At 33.3% G+C, this 19212-nt stretch overlaps 1 protein-coding gene across 4 annotated transcripts in view; it reads right to left on the reverse strand.

Annotated features, from left to right (window-relative positions):
• The window catches only part of LOC126884602 (cyclic nucleotide-gated cation channel subunit A), an 839335-nt gene that overhangs the window by 434694 nt on the left and 385429 nt on the right, over nucleotides 1–19212 (reverse strand). The window contains exon 2 of one of the 4 annotated variants that reach the window (XM_050650604.1): nucleotides 18496–18705. In XM_050650604.1, coding sequence (XP_050506561.1) covers nucleotides 18496–18672 — 177 coding nt within the window. In that variant the 5' untranslated portion in view covers nucleotides 18673–18705. Of the gene's footprint in view, nucleotides 1–1804; nucleotides 1970–13095; nucleotides 13434–18495; nucleotides 18706–19212 lie in introns of those variants that run through there. The other 3 variants (XM_050650600.1, XM_050650603.1, XM_050650602.1) reach the window with 3 other exon arrangements.

Genomic DNA, 19212 nt, shown 5'->3' on the forward strand with positions numbered 1-19212 from the left:
TACGGACATGTCCAGAGAATGGGACCAACAAGATGGCCCAAGAAAATGATCCAGTATGCACCACCCGAGAGAAGAAAAAGAGGCAGACCGAAGAGAACATGGATACAAGATGTAGAGAAAGCAATATTCGTGACCGAAAAGCATGGCGAATAGGATGCGGGAAATGGCGGATGCTGTAGAACACCCGATATATATACAGCGTGTCCACTTAAGTTGGAAACATATGGGAAACTTTTTTATTATTAATTTTACGAAAAAAAGTTATTCTTTATAAAAAGTTCTGGATGCTCTAAAACCTAAGATTCAATCATTAGATATCAAATTTTATCAATATTATACCAAAAAATATGAATTTCGTTCAAGGGTAAAGTACCTTTATTCCTCTTAATATCGAAAATTTTTATTATGGAAAGTTGTTTGGAATTAAAAACTAAGATCAAATATGCAATTACATGCTTCTAATTGAAAAAAAAATATTTTACAAATTTTTCTCAAATTTATGAATACCCAACATCGTTTTTATTTATTACAAATATGACACTTAACTCTTTTATTATTGATTTTACGAAAAAAATATGTTCTTCCTAAAAAGCTCTGAATGGTCTAAAAACTAAGATACAACCATGATATATCAACATTTTTTAATTTTATACGAGGTGTGTCAAAAATATGAATTTCGCTCATGAGTATAGTATGTACCTTTATATTTCACAATATTTCAAAAAGAAGGATGTAATTTCATATTGAAACATTGTTTTTCATTCTAAACAACTTCTTGTAATAACAATTTTCAATATTGTGACAAGTAAAGGTACTTTACTCCTGAATGAAATTCATATTCTTTGACATACCTCGTATAAAATTAATAAATTGCATCTTAGGGCTTAGGACATACAGAGATATTTATAAGGAATACCTTTTTTTCGTAAAAGTAATAATAAAACAGTTATCTTATGTGTGATAAATAAAAACGAAGTTAAGAACCTATCCATAAATTTGAGAAAAGTTCGGAAAATACTTTTTTTCAATTAGAAGCATATAAATGCATATTTGATCCTAGTTTTTAATTCCAAACAACTTTTCATAATAAGAATTTTCGATATTCAGAGAAATAAATGTACTTTACCCTTTAACGAAATTCATATTTTTTGACATACCTCGTATAATATTGATAAAATTTGATATTTAATGATTAAATCTTGGGTTTTAGAGCATGCAGAACTTTTTATGAAGAATAACTTTTTTTCGTAAAATTAATAATAAAAAAGTTTCCAATATGTTTCCAACTTAAGTAGACACGCTGTATATGAAGTCAAGAATTTAAAAAGCCAGTATAAGACCTATACTGACATATAGATCAGAAACAAGACCTGACACAGCCACAACATCAAGACTACTGGAAACTGCAGAGATTAGAGTACTGAGAAGAATTACAGGAAATACTCTGAAAGATCGAAAGAGGGAGTGAAGACATTAGAAGGAAATGTAACCTTATTAGAGAAGATGTAAAAACGAAAGGACACTAAATAGAAAAAAAAAAAAGAATGGAATAACCACATAAGCAGAATGCGAGAGAACCGTGTAGTCAAAATAGTAAGAGATAAATCACCAATCGACAGAAGAAGTATTGGACGACCGCTCAAAAGATGGAGTGATCTTCCATAAGGGTATGAATCCGCCAATGAACAAGCAGAATCGGTTAAAAAGAAGAAGAAGAAAAAGAAAAAATAATAAAAATGCCAATATTTTGAGTTGTTTTTCTTAAAAAATTAAGGATATTATTTATGGAAAAATTGACTCTTACTCGTTGTAATTTATACGTTAATAGCCTTACAAAAATAAATAAAAACAAAAGAAAATAAATATTTGCACTGACAGTACGAAGCTAACAACTACAACCGACAAACTAACACTTATTGAATATATTTATTCATTCTTCAACTCTCCAACACCACTATTCATTCTGTGCAGATAAATCGTATCTACTCTGTATGATAATCAAATTTAATTTAGGGCTTATCACTTCATGCTTCGGATTGCGGTTTGTTTTTTGTAATGATAATGAACCGGATGGTAGTATTTATAATACAAGTAGGTACTTTATTAATTCCCATCTTTTCCAGGATCCACACCGGGTAAATAGCCCGATCAAGGAACACAAAATTTTACGAAAACCTCCAAAGAAATAAAGGAAGGATGAAAATTTCGGAATAGGTAGTTGAAGTTGTCTATTATTAAATAAGAAAAAGTTTACAATTGTACATCCCCTCCATTTTACAAGAATTGGAAAATACGGGGTGAAAAAATTTTTCTCGGGGGTGAAAAAAATACGTTCAAAATAAGTCCGGAATTGGATCCCATATACAGTTGAGTCCGCGAGTCTTTACCCGTGCGTCATCACTTAAGCATACGAAATAAGTCGGAAATCTATTTCTCGCAACAACAACTGACAGAAAGTGGCTACTGTTCCGATTGCGGGTTTTATTATAAAATTTGACGTTATCAAATATATAGAATGTCAAATGTAAGTTTTGCTTCAAAATTTTTGCGCAGAATTACAGCTACATTTGAAGTAGCTTAGTAAATTCTTTTATTATTATTGATTAATAAATAAATAAACAATTTATAAAAAAATCCAATAACATATTTTATTTTTGTTATTTTATTCACTTTGACGGAAATCTAAACACAGTCGTTTCTTTACTGTGTGAATGACGTTAGCTTTGTATGTTTTAAGTATTAATTGCCTAAATATAATTATTTACTTTGAAATTTCAAAGCCCAATATAAAATTAGTTGTGAAAACAACTGTTTGTGTAATATAAAGAAACTTCAAAACGCAAAAATTCGACAAAAACCGCAAAAAGTTCAACTGACTGACAGCCACAAAATTAAACAAATCAGAAACGTCAAACAAATTGTGCTTAAAATATGAAAACATACCGAATCGTCTTTTTTTGTACCTATCTCTTTTCAATGCACTGAGTCTAGATGGTTCATAAAAATAACATGTGTTGTTACTTAATAACAAACGGCAGCTGGTTTGTCATGAGTTTCATGCATGGAAGAGAATGATGCTAGATAAAAAGTATGTGTTTTATCTCGCCAGGTATTAATGACACACGGGTAAAGACTCGCGGACTCAACTGTAGCACATGTCCACACAACGTCCGATGGACGTCCATATAACGTACATTTAAAGTCCAAACGTCCATGGACCAAAACTGGACGTACTATGTACGTCCATTACGCGACGTCCATTGGACGTTTGATTTCAACGTACATTGGACATCCATTTGTGGTCCATGGAGATTTTACACAAAATGCGACTATTATTATGAGTAATTATATATAGCTTCTTGTTTTAATCAAAGCAATATTATTAGTAGAATACAAGAAGCTTTTAATAAATGTAGTCACATATTTTTTCATCATCGAATTAAAACACTGAACCACTAAAATTATTTTAATTCTTCTTCTTCTTAAGGTGCCGAGACCGCTTGTCGATCGTTGGCTCTCATGTTGCCCAGCATATTAACAATCATTGTCTTATTTACAGCCGCACGAAATAGTTCAGTGCTAGTTTTCCCAAACCATTGGCGTAGGTTTTTAAGCCAAGAAGTTGTACGGCGGCCCACACTTCTTTTTCCCATTATTTTACCTTGCATGACAAGGTGAAGTATGTCATATTTTTCTGGGTGACGCATTATATGACCAAAGTATTCCAATTTGCGCCTTTTAACCGTGTTCACTACTTCGCAACTTTTATTCAAACGTTGCAAAACCCTTTCGTTTGTGACTCTTTTTACCCAACTGATCTTCAGGATACGGCGGTAGACCCACATTTCAAATGCTTCTAGGTTTTTTAAAAGCGATTCTGTCAGTGTCCATGCTTCGACCCCGTAAATTAGTACTGGGAATATATAACATCGGACCATTCTTATGCGAAGCTCCAAATTTAGATCATGACTGCACAGGATTTTCTTAAATTTCGTAAGACTTGTTCTTGCTTTGGCAATTCTACTTTTTATTTCTGTACTAGGGTTCCAGCTTTCATTAATATGAGTACCCAGATATACAAGATATACAAGATATACAAGATATTTTAATTAAACCTTTATAATATTTGATGATGATAAAACGATGGTAAACTTTTTCAGAATAACGAAGCTACATCGCGCATCGGTAATTATATAACTTACAATAATTAGACACTACCAATTTAAATCTTAAATGTGCATTTTGTAGATAACTGTTAAATTTCCCGCCAAACTAAATGAGAATCTTCTTGACAACGTTGTCGCTCTTCACGCTATCGGTCGTAAAAGGTAGTACTAGGCAGGTACTTTTAGGGGATTATCGCTGTAATTGTTGTGGAATACTGAAGGAGGATTTATTTATGATAATTCACAGAATGGCAAACCCGCTTGCAATATACAACCGTACTGACTCTAAGTTCTAAGAAATAATTGTTTGGAACTTTTGGAAGGAACAGAACAGAAATAAACCTCTTTTAAGTCAAGCGTCCACAGACCCGCATCGTACGCATCGTACGCAACAGATTTTAGTTTGACAATCGATAATGCGATCCGTACGATGCGGATCAGTGGACGCGGTTACATAAGTTTCTGTACAAGGCAAACTAAAATCCGTTGCGTACGATGCGTCCGATGCGTACGATGCGGGTCTGTGGACGCTTGCCTTTAATGTGCATGCGTCATAGGGCGCTATTATCAGAATTTGATATCATCCTGTGATATCTTTGTGTTTGCTGTTTATCGTGCAAGTGCAGTCGTGCATTAATGAAGTTCCTATAATAAAGTATACATAATAAAGTTATAATAAAGAGAAATAAAAAAGGTATTTTGTAATTTTGTGTAATATTTTAAAGTATAAGTTTAGTATTATAGGAACTATTTCCTATACCTAAAGGCTTTTTGCTATGTATGTATTCAAAAAATTATGGACACTAGGTTGCTTTCTGAAAAGTGCCCTACAAAAATGTCCATAAGGACGTACATTGAATGTACATAAAATGTACACTAAAAGCTTCAACAACGTACACTGTACGTTTGTAGCGGACGTTCTATGGACGTCCAATTTTGTGAAATCTGGACGTTCGTTGGACGTCCATCGGATGTGCATTGTACCTTAGCGGGACGTCCATTGGACGTTCCAATGTACACAGATGTACGTCCATTGGATGTCCAAAAAACGTACTTGTGCTATCTGGGATATAATGAGTAATTCTAAGCAACTTTTGTTAAATAGAGTTTTTTACAAAGTCAATACTTTTTTGAGTTATTTACTGGTGAATATGTTCATTCTTAACAAAAAAAAACATGTTTTTGGACGGTTTATTGGAGATAACTCAAAAAGTAAGTATTTTAGCGAAAAAAATATTGTATAGATATATAGTAAAACTATAACTTATTAAAAATAAAAAAATGGTGTATGCGTGAGGTCTGCAGACACAGTAGAAGCAGAGTTGCAGCTAATGAAAAGTAGGTTCTTTTCGTCAAATTCCAAATCGGATATTTCAATGTGAAATAACCAAAAAACGAAGCACTTTTCTGGGAAAATTCATTACAACTTTTTTAAAGTGTTTAAAAAAAGGTTTATTTTTGTTTTCTAAAAAACTTCTAATATTAAAAGTAAGTGAGTTACGCTCAAAATATTGTTGGTCCTTTTATTTTTTGGTAAAAAAATGGCGAAAATCACCCCCTAATTAGCTTCTCAAATAACATTAATCGTTACTGCTTCACAGGTTACTTTATTTATGTACTATTTATATAATGTATAAGTTTCATTGGTTTAAAGTGCTCAGTTTTGAAAAAAATGGGGTTAAAAATAAAACATTTTCTTTTACTTTGAAAAAAATCGGAATTGTTTATGGAATTAACTTAAAAATTATTAGTAACACTAAAAATCTCAAACATTAATAAAAGGTACCTTTTGCTTTTCTGAATATTTCTGATTTTTTGTTTTCTTATAAGACAAAAATTGGTTATGCTAGGGCTGTTCCAAATTTGCCTAAACTCGTGATTAGCTCAAGCCATTTTAACTACATCTTTTTCAAAAAGAAGGACTTTGAACCGATGAAACTTACAAATCATATAAATAATACATAGACAAAGTAACTTGTTAAGTAGTAATAATAAATTTTATTTGTGATGCTAATTAGGGGGTGATTTTCGTGATTTTTCTTGCCAAAAAATAAAAGGGACCAACAGTATTTTGAGCCTAACTCACTTACTTTTTATGTTACAAGTTTTTTTAAAAAGCAAAAATAAGCCTTTTTTAAACACTTTAAAAAAGTGAAAACGAATTTTCCCCAAAAAGTGCTTCGTATTTGGATTATTTCACATTGAAATATTCGATTTGGAATTTGACGAAGAAGAACCTACTTTTCATTAGCAGCAACTCTGCTTCTACTGGGTCTACAGACCTCATGTATACACCGTTTTTTTCAATTTTTTATGAGCTATATTTTTGCTAAGAATATTTTTTTTGCTAAAATATTACTTTTTGAGTTATCTCCGAAAAACCGTTCAAAAACATGTTTTATTTTGTTAAACATGAACATATTCACTAGGAAATAACTCGAGAAGTATTGACTTAGTGAAAAACTCTATAGAACAAAAGTTGTTTAGAATTAGTCATTTTATCCAATTCCGGTCTGATTTTGAATGTATTTTTTTTACCTTCAAGAGGGGGGCATTCCCCTCCATATTTGTAAAATGGAGGGGATGTAGAATTGTAAATTTTTTCTTATATAATAATAGACAATTTCAACTACCTATTCCCAAATTTTCATTCTTCCTTTATTTTTTTGGGGTCAGATTGTTGTTTGATCGGGCTAAAAGTAAATATTTTTTATTGAAACCCGAAAATGTATACCTATTATAATTTTCGTCAAGTGGTATCAAGTCATATTATTTTTATTTTATATTAGAAGTGAGATCACTTCCCACATCTACATGGTCACTCGTAAATTGGCAATTAAAATTTTGTTTTGGGTCCGCTGCTGCTATAAATAAAGACACATTTCATCAAAATATAGCTTACCTAATAAAATGAATATTGTAGTTAATTACATTTTTTATTCAACTTACCCTTACGTTACCGACATTTTTACATACGTAGATTCCCTAAAAGGCACACCTGTACCTACGTAAGCTTTAAATGGTTTTATTATTTTAAAGATAATGATTTACATTGCAATCCTAACAGCTCACATGTATATTTGTCCGCTATAATTTTCCCAAGCGTCAGGATTCATTTTTAAACAAATTAAGTCAAAACATAAATTGAAATGAACGTCGATGTGTATATACATTTTGTATACTGTATACTATATACTACACACATCGGCGTACGTTTCACTTCATGTTTTGACTTAATTTGTTTGAAAATGAATCGTGACGCATGGGAAAAGTTATAGCGGACGAACAATATACATTTTGTATACTGTATACTATACAGTGATGAGCGCGCTAATAACCGGCAAAATAACGCAAAAGATGTAAAACATAATACATTCCGAAACAAAAAGAGATGAAACTAGTGGAGGTAGAAATGTTCGTTATAAACGTCTAAATTATTATTGCATTACTAGGGGAGTGCATATAGATTTTCACTTCGGAAAAAATCAAACAAGATAGAACTTTTTGTAATTTCATTAAGAAATGTTTAATAAACAACATATCAAAAAGTTCTACTCGAGAAGTCGCTGCTTCATTTTTTATTAAACAAATGAACTACGAAATTAGATGTTTTTTTAAATAACTCCGAAAACATAAAATTTAGAAAAAAACTGACTTGACCATTAAAAAATTCAGAAAATTTTACAAAAAAAACCTTATATGAAGAATTTTTTAAAATTAAATCTGTATCTTCTATAATTTTTTATTTATAACGCTAAAGTCACCCTTCTTACAAACATTGGCGCACTGTAAACTAACGTACGGCGCAGTGCACGGTTGAGTTATTTTAATGTAATTCTTTAACTAATGGATCAAATAAAATTTTACAAATTGAACATGAAAGAAAAATAATTAAGCTATCTTATGGTTATAATAGAAGGAAATAAAATATATCGGAATAAGTACGGTGTGGGCGGAAAATGAGCTTTACATGAATTTTGTTTAAAAATTATTTCAAAATGTGTAACTAATACAATTTTTCTTAGAAATCTCTCAATTTTGCCCAACTTACCTTTCAAGTACCTTGCCAAATGATGTTTTATTAAAAAAAAATCTTAAAAATTTAATCCAAATGATATGACGTCTAAAAAAATGTAATTTTTTAAATCTTCGTAGTTTTATAGAATTACCACCAATTTAAGACGGTGTTACTCAAGTTTTAACAGATCTATTACAGTTTTATAAGTGCTTTTTTAAAGCTTGGGATGTAGTATTTAAAACGCACTAAATTATTTTACTTTAGAAATGAAATACACTATTTCTTTTTAAGAAAATTAAGAAAGATAACAAAAATGTAATACAAAATCCGAAAATTACCAGCTAAACAAATGTTTATACAAAGTGATCAAAACTTTTTTCTGTGAAATTTACCTAAAATACATTTAATAATAAGCTTCAACAATAATAAATGTTCAGCAAAAATTTTTTTTTTAGCTCTTATACAGTATATCTACGTAACTTGGAACCTATTGATAACTTTTTTATTATCAGTTTTACGAAAAAAAGTTATTCTTTATAAAATACTCTTCATCGTATATAATCTAAGATGCAATTATCAAATATCAAATTTAATTAATGTTATACGAGGTATGTCAAAAAATATGAATTTCACTCAAGAGTAAAGTACCTTTACATTTCACAATATCGAAAATTGTTATAAAGAAAAGTTGTTTGGAATTAAAAAAATTGTTTTAGTGTTTAATTACATCCTTCTAATTAAAATATTGTGAATAATAAAGGCACTTAACTCTTAAGAAAAATTCATAATTTTTACATACCTCGTGTAAAATTAAAAAAGTTTGACATCTGATGGTTGTATCTTAGATTTTAGACCAGGGAGAGTATTTTATGAAGAATAAATTTTTTTCGTAAAAGTGATAATAAAATAGTTATCATAATTGTAATAAAATGATGATGAGTATCCGTAAATTGAGAAAAAAAATGATTTTTTTTTTTCGATTAGAATGATGTAATTGTATATTTCAACATAGGTTCTAATTTCAAACAGGTTTTCATAATAGCATTTTTTGAAATTCTGGAATATAAATTTACTTTATTTTTTAACGAAATTCATATTTTTGACATAACTCGTATAAAATTGATAAAATTTGATATCTGATGGGTTAGTTTTAGATTTTTGACTATCCAGAGCATTTTATTAAGGATAACTTTTTTTCGTAAAATTGATAACAAAAAAGTTTTCCAAGTGGTTCCTAGTTACGCAGACACACTGTATAAGAGCTTCTGTATAAGAATTTTCAAATTGCAATGCCGTATTCGGATTCAGCATAATCAAAAACAAAATAGAAACATATTTGATCAAAGTAAAATGATGAATTTAACGGTATTTTTAAAATTATTTATACAAAAGAATTGTTATTGTTTAAACAATTAATAAATAATTAGCGGCCAAATCTGCGAATAGAACTTTTTACATTAACATGTATATAAACTGAAAAAAAATTTAGAAAAATATAAACTTGTTTGAATTTTTCCGAAACAATGCATGTTTTCGTTCTAATTGCACTCCCCTATACATAGTTTCCCACCTTTAGACGTCCGTGACAGGAGTATTTTATAAAATTCTACTGTCACAGTGACAGTTGTCATACTCCGCTGATACGTCTAAAGGTGGAAAACTATGGAATGTAATGTTAATTTAGACGTTTATAACGATCATTTCCACCTCCACTAGTTTTATTTTTTTTTTTGTCTCGCAATGTATTATGTTTTCCATCTTTTGCGTTATTTTGCCCGTTATTAGCGCGCTCATCACTGTATACTACACACATCGGCGTACGTTTCACTTTATGTTTTGACTTAATTTGTTTGAAAATTAATCGTGACGCATGGGAAAAGCTATAGCGGACGAACTATAACGGCGCTTGGACCTTGGACTGGCCAACAATACAGCCTGAAAATTCGGACACAGCACTAGAGCACGAATATGATGAAAGCGTTAAAGATAAAACAACAGTGATGTTTGCCCTGCTTATACCCCGCACGCACGCCCGCTTGTAAGCGGGCAGGAGAAGAATGTATATTGTAGATTCTCCCAATACAATTTATCGGCGTGTACGAGTATGCTTGATAAATTTGTAAAAAGCTCAGAAAAGAGATAGTCACCAAGGATTCTGTATTCCGACCTATAGAGAATTTTCTCTTTCTTTAGATAGATGTCGCTAACGCGTCCGTACGCATATAATATTTTATTATTTGCTTACTGGGACAGCCAAAATTAGTTCGCTTCGGGATACACCACAGACGGCTCTGAATACTCTGAAAGAAGAAACATGTCAGCCGATGGTGACAGCCTAAAACTGTCTTTCCTTATTTACGTTAAAGTTGGATTTAATTATTAATTACTCAGCCGTGTGATGAAATACCCAAGTTATTTTGAACGTTTGCGTTAAAATTAACATAACTATAACATATAACTATCTCCATAACTATAAAACGTAAATTCGGTGTGATGGATCTTCCACCGTTATGAGATGAGTTATTTCTTAGACGTTATAGACGGAAGAAAATATTAAGCTGTCTTAAAGACAAAGAGAACCTTATGTAGAATCAGTACAAGTTTGAGCGAGAAAGAGAATCACGAGAAGTTGGTATACCTACCCACGGCTACCGATGACCGAACAACTGTTCGATGTTTGGTGTCGTTCGGTGGTGAATCTTAAAAGTAGATAGAAGGAACAAAGAATAGTACTTAAAAAAAAATTCTTGTAGTTTGCTGTATACCATTTATTACAAAAAACCATGAAATCCTTTATAAAAGGTATATTTGTTAAAATCCCTATACAGGGCTACATCATAAAACAAACAGGACTAGTCTATGACTATCTTCACCCCATCTATTCACATTATAACCAAATTTAATAGTCTCCTACTCTTTCTTAGTCCCGTTCATGTCACATTTCCATTATAATCTCTTAAACCTCTATCACTTAACCCTCTCTCCTATGGTTGACTATATCATATGACGGTCTGTTTTGTCGAACTCTTAGAGTTCTGATTGGGTAGCCTGCAGGGACCTTGGGAAATGGTCGCATGAATCGGAGCTTGTCTTATACATCCCTACCTGATTTTGAGACATTTCTACATCTGTCTCCCTCATTGTGATCTTTTATGGTACTTCCACATACTACAGCAACTTCCAACCATTCGAATAAAATCGATAACTTGATATCAACATAAAATTGCTTTTCTAAGCCATAGATGTCCACATAAGAGGGCTTGATAACGTTTATTAAGTTTTCGTTCTAACGTGTAATGTGGTTTGCCTATCTCTTTCATTACAAATATTCTAACTTTTACATCAAGTTCATTTTCATTTTAACAGAATATTTACTATAGTGGGAGCGACTGTTTTTATTGTTAATAATTTAACAAACTTTACAATAAATATCACAAAACCAACGGGGAAATTTTAACTTCCTGTGGAACTGTCATTTCTGTCATGTCACCATTCAGAATTTCCGCTATCAAAGTCACTTGCTTCCACACAGCCATGATGTGAACAAGTCAAATTTAGCTCAATGGTACCTAGAGCGTGAAACCTTGGATATTTTATACATCCATGTGTAAAGGCACATCATTTTTATATGTTCCTATGACGGATTAATTTTAAAGGGTTTTTACCCAAATATTTTTACGTTGGTGGTTAGCATGTTTGATTCAAGTGAGTATAACCTATAATTTTTTAAAATTGTAGTCAAATTTTAAATACTTTGCATCATTTTATCAGGTTATACACATTTTAGGAAAACACTGATGATGATGGGTCAACCGATGGAAAACTAGTTCTGTTTGTTTTATGATGTAGCCCTGTATAGGGTTTTAACAAATATACCTTTTATAAAGGATTTCATGGTTTTTTTTAGTAGTTAAGAACTTAAAACCCTTGGATGTTTATAAATAAAAATTTCAACTTGTATCTCTCGATTTGATTTTTGTATAATTTTTAAAATTGCATTACCCTCTTATTTTTAAATTATTAGCTTCCTTTTTCATTTTTATTTTTGTTTTAATTTTATTACCTACTTGTTCTTAATTGTTATCTTAGGTCTATGTTTTTGATAATTTTGTGCTTCTTTATTTTCGATATTAAATTTGATTTACTGAATTAATAAAATTCCGCACAAGGTTCTGGGACAATCTGAAGCAGCGTTATACGTTAAATATTCACTTGATTTCTATCTAAAAACAAATCAAAACATAAACCTAACCTTACAATCCTTAACATAACTACAGAGTTATCTCATAGAGGTATATATTAACATAGAGGGAGCCTACCTTCCGCGCTTCCTGACGACAAGATCCCATGGACTGGTTTGCTGCATCTCTTTCTAACACATTGTATCGAAAATCTATGATGACATTCAGTGTGAAGATAGGCACGGAAGAGGAGGACAACTGTAGCAGCTTTACTATGCGTAAGAGTGAAACAGCAATAATCCAAATAAAAAAGATGGTGTCGTCACTTCGCTCTGAATGACACTCTCTCTATGCTAATATATAACTCTATGAGTTATCTCATAATTTGAGGTTTAACGTCGCGTTATAAAGTGACAGTTGATATATCAGATAACTCAAGAACTGTCAAGAAATAACGAAAGTAGTTAAGTTAAATATGATACATCACACCAATTCGAGGATTATAACTTAACTACAGGATAACTTTACGTTAAAGATAACTTCGGTCATCCATCACAGGGCTGATTATTAGGCACAACCACTGTATGGCATATTTTTTTACGATCTACGGCGACCAAAATACTTCGTAACGAAATTGGGATTTCTGACACACTGTATTAACTTTAGTTTATACTTAGATTTTAGACTTAAAAAATGATCTTGCACCAATAAACAATATATATGTACTTACCTCGGGAATGTCTACATTTAATGGAAGTAGTTCATGATGCTCGTTTTGCTGCTGTAAAGAATTTAATAATGTGGTGGCCGTATTTGCATTTTGAATGAAATTTACGTCACCTTCTGTGGTTATAGGCGCAATATCAAGAATATCCTTGGATAAACACAACAATTGATTACTTATCTCGTTATTTGTCTCAACTAGTAGTACCGCACTGCTTTTAGACCCACACATTATTTCTTGATCACCAACAATACAAACGACGGTGTTTAATTTTTCTGTTGATAAAGCAATAGCCTTTTGCAGAAATAACTTTGTTCTATTAGACATTTTAAAAAAAAACTATATCAACCAACCGTTCTTGTTGAAAAATGTCAACAAACTAGCCATGTAGCCATATTAAACATTTTAATATTATCTAATATTTATAGAATAAACGCGGCATGTGAAATACAAATACCCGCGTTTTGTCTTAGTATTTTTCAGATAACGCATTTATTCTACGTATTCATGTATCCAATTCGTTGTAGATACAGCATAAAATGAGGTGTGTTTAATGTGTTTTACTTCATTTTTATTAAACAAGTAAGATAGGTATGCACATTTTGGTTAGAAAGAAGTACAAATATAATTGGCGAAATTACTGTCAGCAATATTTATAAACCCCCGGCAGTCATGTGGCATCCTCATGTTATTCACGCCCACCCACAATCCTCAGTGTATGTTGGAGATTTCAACAGCCATCATTAACTCTGGAAGTATAGACAAAGTGATCAAAACGGCGAGGCTTTGATAGACTGGAGCAGAGGGGCTGGCACTTATTTAATCTTTGATGCTAAGGATAGCATCCAGCCTGGAGGCGGGAATACAACCCAGACCTATGCTTTGTCTCCACAGATGAAAACAATCAACCCTTGGCGGCTTCACGTACAGTACTCCCAGATTTTCCACCTAGTCAACATAGGCCAGTTGTAATAGAAGTTGGAATCAAAATACCAATAATAACATCTTTCCCTCGACCTAGGTGGAACTTTAAAAAGGCAGACTGGGCGACTTTTACTGCCAGATTGGACAAATGTCTGGGATGGATAACCCCAACACGTGCAAACTATATGAGATTTGTTGGCGCGGTTATCTCTACAGCGAAGAAAACTATAACCAGAGGATCTCGTAGCAATTATGTCCCAGGATGGGATGAAAAGGGCGAGAAATTGTATCAAGAATACAACGAAAGCCAAGACCGAGAAATTGCGGACGAACTACTGCACAGTTTGGATGCAGCCAGACGACAAAAATGGATGGAAACTGTGGAAAAACTAGACTTAAGTAAATCAAGCAGAAAAGCATGGTCCTTACTTAGAAAATTTGGTAGTAGCAGACACTCAACTAGAGACAAAGTACCAATAGTTCCCAACAGAGTGGCCTTCCACATTGTAGCAAACTCAAGGGCACCTAGAGATCGTAACCACACCACCAAAGTAAACCAAGAACTAAAAATACTAAAGTCTGCATGCCCGCCTACATCTGAATACTCTAACGAGTTTACTCCAGAAGAACTTACCTCATCAATATCAGAAATTAAGTATGAAAAGGCACCCGGCTTCGATAAAATACATCCAGAATTTTTACTCCATTGTGGCAAATATGCTAGGAAATGGCTGGCTGATTTCGACACAGATATGTTAAAATCAGGAGAAATACCCAATTCACTAAAAAAGGCCTTTATTATAGTCATATTAAAACCAGGGAAAGCAAATGATCAACCCCAAAACTACCGACCGATTGCACTGCTGAGCTGTGTTTATAAACTGTTGGTACGCTTAATCCACAACAGAAGCAACAATTAGAAACAACATATTTGGGTTGATACCTATTGAGCAAGCAGGGTTCAGACCTAACCGCAGCTGTACAGATCAGATTTTATCTCTAAAACACATATTGAAGCAGGTTTTCAAAGAAAGCAAAAGACATCCGTTGCTTTCATTGACCTATCAGCTGCACAAGACACCGTCTGGAGACAAGGACTAATCTGCAAACTGATCCGTGCCATCCCGTGCCAAAAGGTAACCAAACTCATTGATAGCATGCTCACCGACAGCCCTTTTCAAGTCACAATGGGCAACTTAAAAAGTGTCCAAATGAAGCTCAGCAATGGACTGCCACAAGGATCTGTTTTGGCACCCTTACTCTTTAATCTATACATCGCGGACCTACCTAGGACCAACGCTGACGATTGGGCCATTGCATCAAGACATAATAACATGGATATTACAGAAACAATACTGACCGATGACCTAGCTGTTATGGGTGAATACTTTCGCAAATGGAGGCTACGGCCCAATGCAACGAAAAGTGAAGTGTGCTGTTTCTATCTGAATAATGCCCAAGCCAACAAAGAACTCTCCGTTCACTTTGAAAACAGACTACTCACTCATAACTCAACAACAAAATATCTTGGAGTGTCTCTTGACAGAACTTGAAGTTTTAAGGAACACCTACAAAGAACGGCAGAAAAACTGAAGACGCGAAATAATATAATCCAAAAGCTATGTGGCACCACATGGGGGTCCTCAGCCTCCGTACTCAGATCATCCGCTCTCGGACTCGTATACTCGGCGGCTGAATATGCTTCGCCGGTATGGCTCAATAGCAAACACACGAAAATTATTGACACCCAATTGAACCAGGCAATGCGAATGATCTCAGGTACAATTCGACCGACACCGAACTACTGGATTCCCATTCTGAGTCACTCTCTTCTCAGAGAATATCGAAAAATCGAGGCTAACCATCAACTACCCGTCCACCATGATAAGCTTGATATCGAAATGAACAGACTGCGCTCCAGATATCCTCCATTACTAAGGGCCATCTCCTTATATCAGGAATATTTCGACCTCACCAACGCTTGGAGAAGACAATGGGAGAGCGACTCACCACAGGAAGCACACCAGATGGACTGTGTCGATCAGAAACTGCCTGGCTTTGAACTGCCACGCAATACATGGACGGCGCTGAACAGAATAAGAACAGGTACCGGTAGATGTGCTGACAGCTCGCATAGATGGGGAAAGGCACTTACTCCTGAGTGTGACTGTGGTGCGCAACGGCAGACCGTTCGTCACATTATTGAGGAATGCCCCCGAAGGCGGTACCCTGGAGTTTTCGTTGAGTTTCTGAATGCGACCGAAAATGTTTTACATTACATTAATAGATTAGATGTTCGTTGGTGATACTTCATGTAACGTTTTATATACGTTTTTTAAATTATGTGTTCTTATGGTATCTATGCCATACGATAAATAAATAAATACAAATATAATTTTTGCAGATACGGCGTTTTTGCTAAGGAGGGCAGTATATACTTAAATTATAATTTATATCGAGAAGATCGCGCGCGAACCTTGTGAGCTGATCTTGCACCTCAGAGATCGCTGTTATATCTTGGCCAAAAATCAACCTACGAACATTTTCCTAAGTTTAAAATGGTCCGTTTGAGCTATTATATCATTATTATTAATATAGGATTAATAAAGTATACATTTCTAATTGCTCAAATTTTCTTAAACCTCTATAAACGAATTAATGTACAAATATTTTAAGAAAATTATAAATTAAAACGGGTATCACTTTGACACAAATAAAGATAAAGTAATTTAACAAACTTCGTTTGAAAGTCCATAAAGTAAGCTTTAGCATAAGACTTTGTGAATCTCATTTGTATGCGTAGAAGCCGAGTTACGATCGAAAAAGCTTCGAAAAATACTTATTTGCAATTTGCATTAAGCACTAATTTTACAATATATTGAGTTCTAATTATCGGATTTATGGTTAGTATACGTTATTTTGTTTGTTTTTTTAAGGAACAAATTTCATTTGAAATTTTTTTTTATCTAATTTAGTTTTCGAGAAAAACAGCGAAATATATCTGAGCTTTATAGACAGGGTAAAACCTTTCGACTCAATCAAAAGAAACAATATATGGGAAAGCCTAAAGAAGAAACAAGTAAGTAAACAACTGATAGAAGCAACAAAAAGTATATAAATGAAAACACCAAATACAATAAGAATGCTAAATATTCAGTCAGAACCATTTGAAACAGCTCAAGGAATTAGACAAGAGGGAAGTCTCAGTCCAGTGCTATTCATAAATGTAATACATGAGATAGTGAAAGAATGTAAGAAAACTTTCAAAAAATGCTGCATCGGTTGGAACATAATGCAAATGATAAATGCTGAGATGTGTATATTTGCAGACGACATAGTGCTAATTGCGGGAACAGCAGAAAAACTGAAATATAACTTAGAGCGATGGAACATAGAAGCAAGCAAATACAACTTAAACGTAAACAAAGAAAAGACTCAGATAATTAAAATAACAAGGAAATAAGGGACGGAAGATCAAATAGAAGTAATGGTAGATCAACAAAAAATAATACACACAAATTCATACAAATACTTGGGAACAGTAATCAACAACAAAAGAGACATCGAGGACGATAATATCAAAAGAATAGAAAACACAGGAAAACTATTCCAAGCACTAAATAGAGGAATCTTTAATAATGAAAAAATATCAACAAAGACCAAGATTAGGCAGTGAAGATGAAATACCTTAGAAGAACGGTGGGAGCAAGAAAAACAGATAGAGTAAGAAATGAGTAAATAGGAGAAAGACTCAAGATTAAACCGATACTCGACACAATTAAGAAGAAAAAATTGGCATGGTTCGGACATTGTTAAATCTCAAACATTCATTATTCATATCCGATATTTAACAGTATATTTTTATCACCTCTTATATCACATCAACCAATTTGTTATTATATTTAAACATGTGCGGGTTATTTAATTTGTTTAATTGTTGCAATTCATAAACAATATTTTGGCAGTGGACATTAATTTAGCTGACTAAGTAAAAACCTTTGTTCTTTTGTCGTGTGGGCTATGACCCAATTCATGTTGCCAACAAGAGAGAATACATTTTAGAATCATTCTCAAGAATCAACTCAACTAGGCAAGAAGTGCCTTTTAAATTCATTCATTACATCCAATATGTAGCTTCATTATAAGAGACCTTTTTAATTCGCGTACGAGCCACATAATATGATATTATCAGTACAACTATATTCTCCCGGGGTTGGTTCTACGACCCAACGACCCAACACCGAAAGGTATCAATGGGTCTACTGATTAAGTAAACTAGTTTTCGAGCTATAGCCATATAAATAGTTTATAAACAATTAAATTATTTATACCAATTGACTGACCACTCGGATCGAAATACACCCTCAAAATTAGTAATCAGCAGCAAAAAATACTTATGCATTACTCGGGTTTGTCCATCAGAATTGAAAAGGCAACGGTAACTTAGCTAGCGCCTAGACTACAGTATACGTAAACACTTACCGGTATTACTCTTGTGTATCCCGCCAAGGAATTGGCAGTATACTTGGATGGGTTGGCAGATAGTCCGTCCCTGCACGGACCAGGACCGGTGCCGCTCGAAACAGATTGTACAGTAAAAACCGACCCGGGGCGTCTACGCGGGTCACCTCGAGCCGCTGCCATTACATAACTCCACATCGCAGTAGTTCATGGCAGGTACTAGAAGGAGCTCTAGAACAAGAAGATTTTGTTACTTGTATGCTTGATAATAATAAGGAAAAGTGTATAGTAGAAACGGAATAAGGTCAGAATGCGCCAAAAATGTCGGTATCAAAGTTTGGTATCAATGTTTAAGAAATTCGAGTAGCCGTTATAAAAACATCTAAGTACTTGCTTGTACTATCGCATTAACACATTCGCTGCGTATATTTTTTAAGTACTTCTCCCCCAAACTAAAACAATTTTTATAATGTAATGTAAGTGAGCACAGGCCGCTCATCGGTGACATCAGCACTGGAGAGGAAAACCAAATGTCGCCGATGGGCGACATGCGCATCGAACGTGATAATAATTATTAATTAGTCATTTTAGAACTTTTGCATATTTTGCATATTTTAGAACACTTGCATATTAGTACAGTCAAAATTATTGGACGATAAATATTAGGCCAGAGAAATTAAAACTTTTTTCAACGTAAACTTTTCGTTTATAAATTCGCAAAGTCTGTGCGTTCGTGCG

This window comes from Diabrotica virgifera, chromosome 5 (genome assembly GCF_917563875.1).
Source record: "Diabrotica virgifera virgifera chromosome 5, PGI_DIABVI_V3a".
Taxonomy (NCBI): domain Eukaryota; kingdom Metazoa; phylum Arthropoda; class Insecta; order Coleoptera; family Chrysomelidae; genus Diabrotica; species Diabrotica virgifera.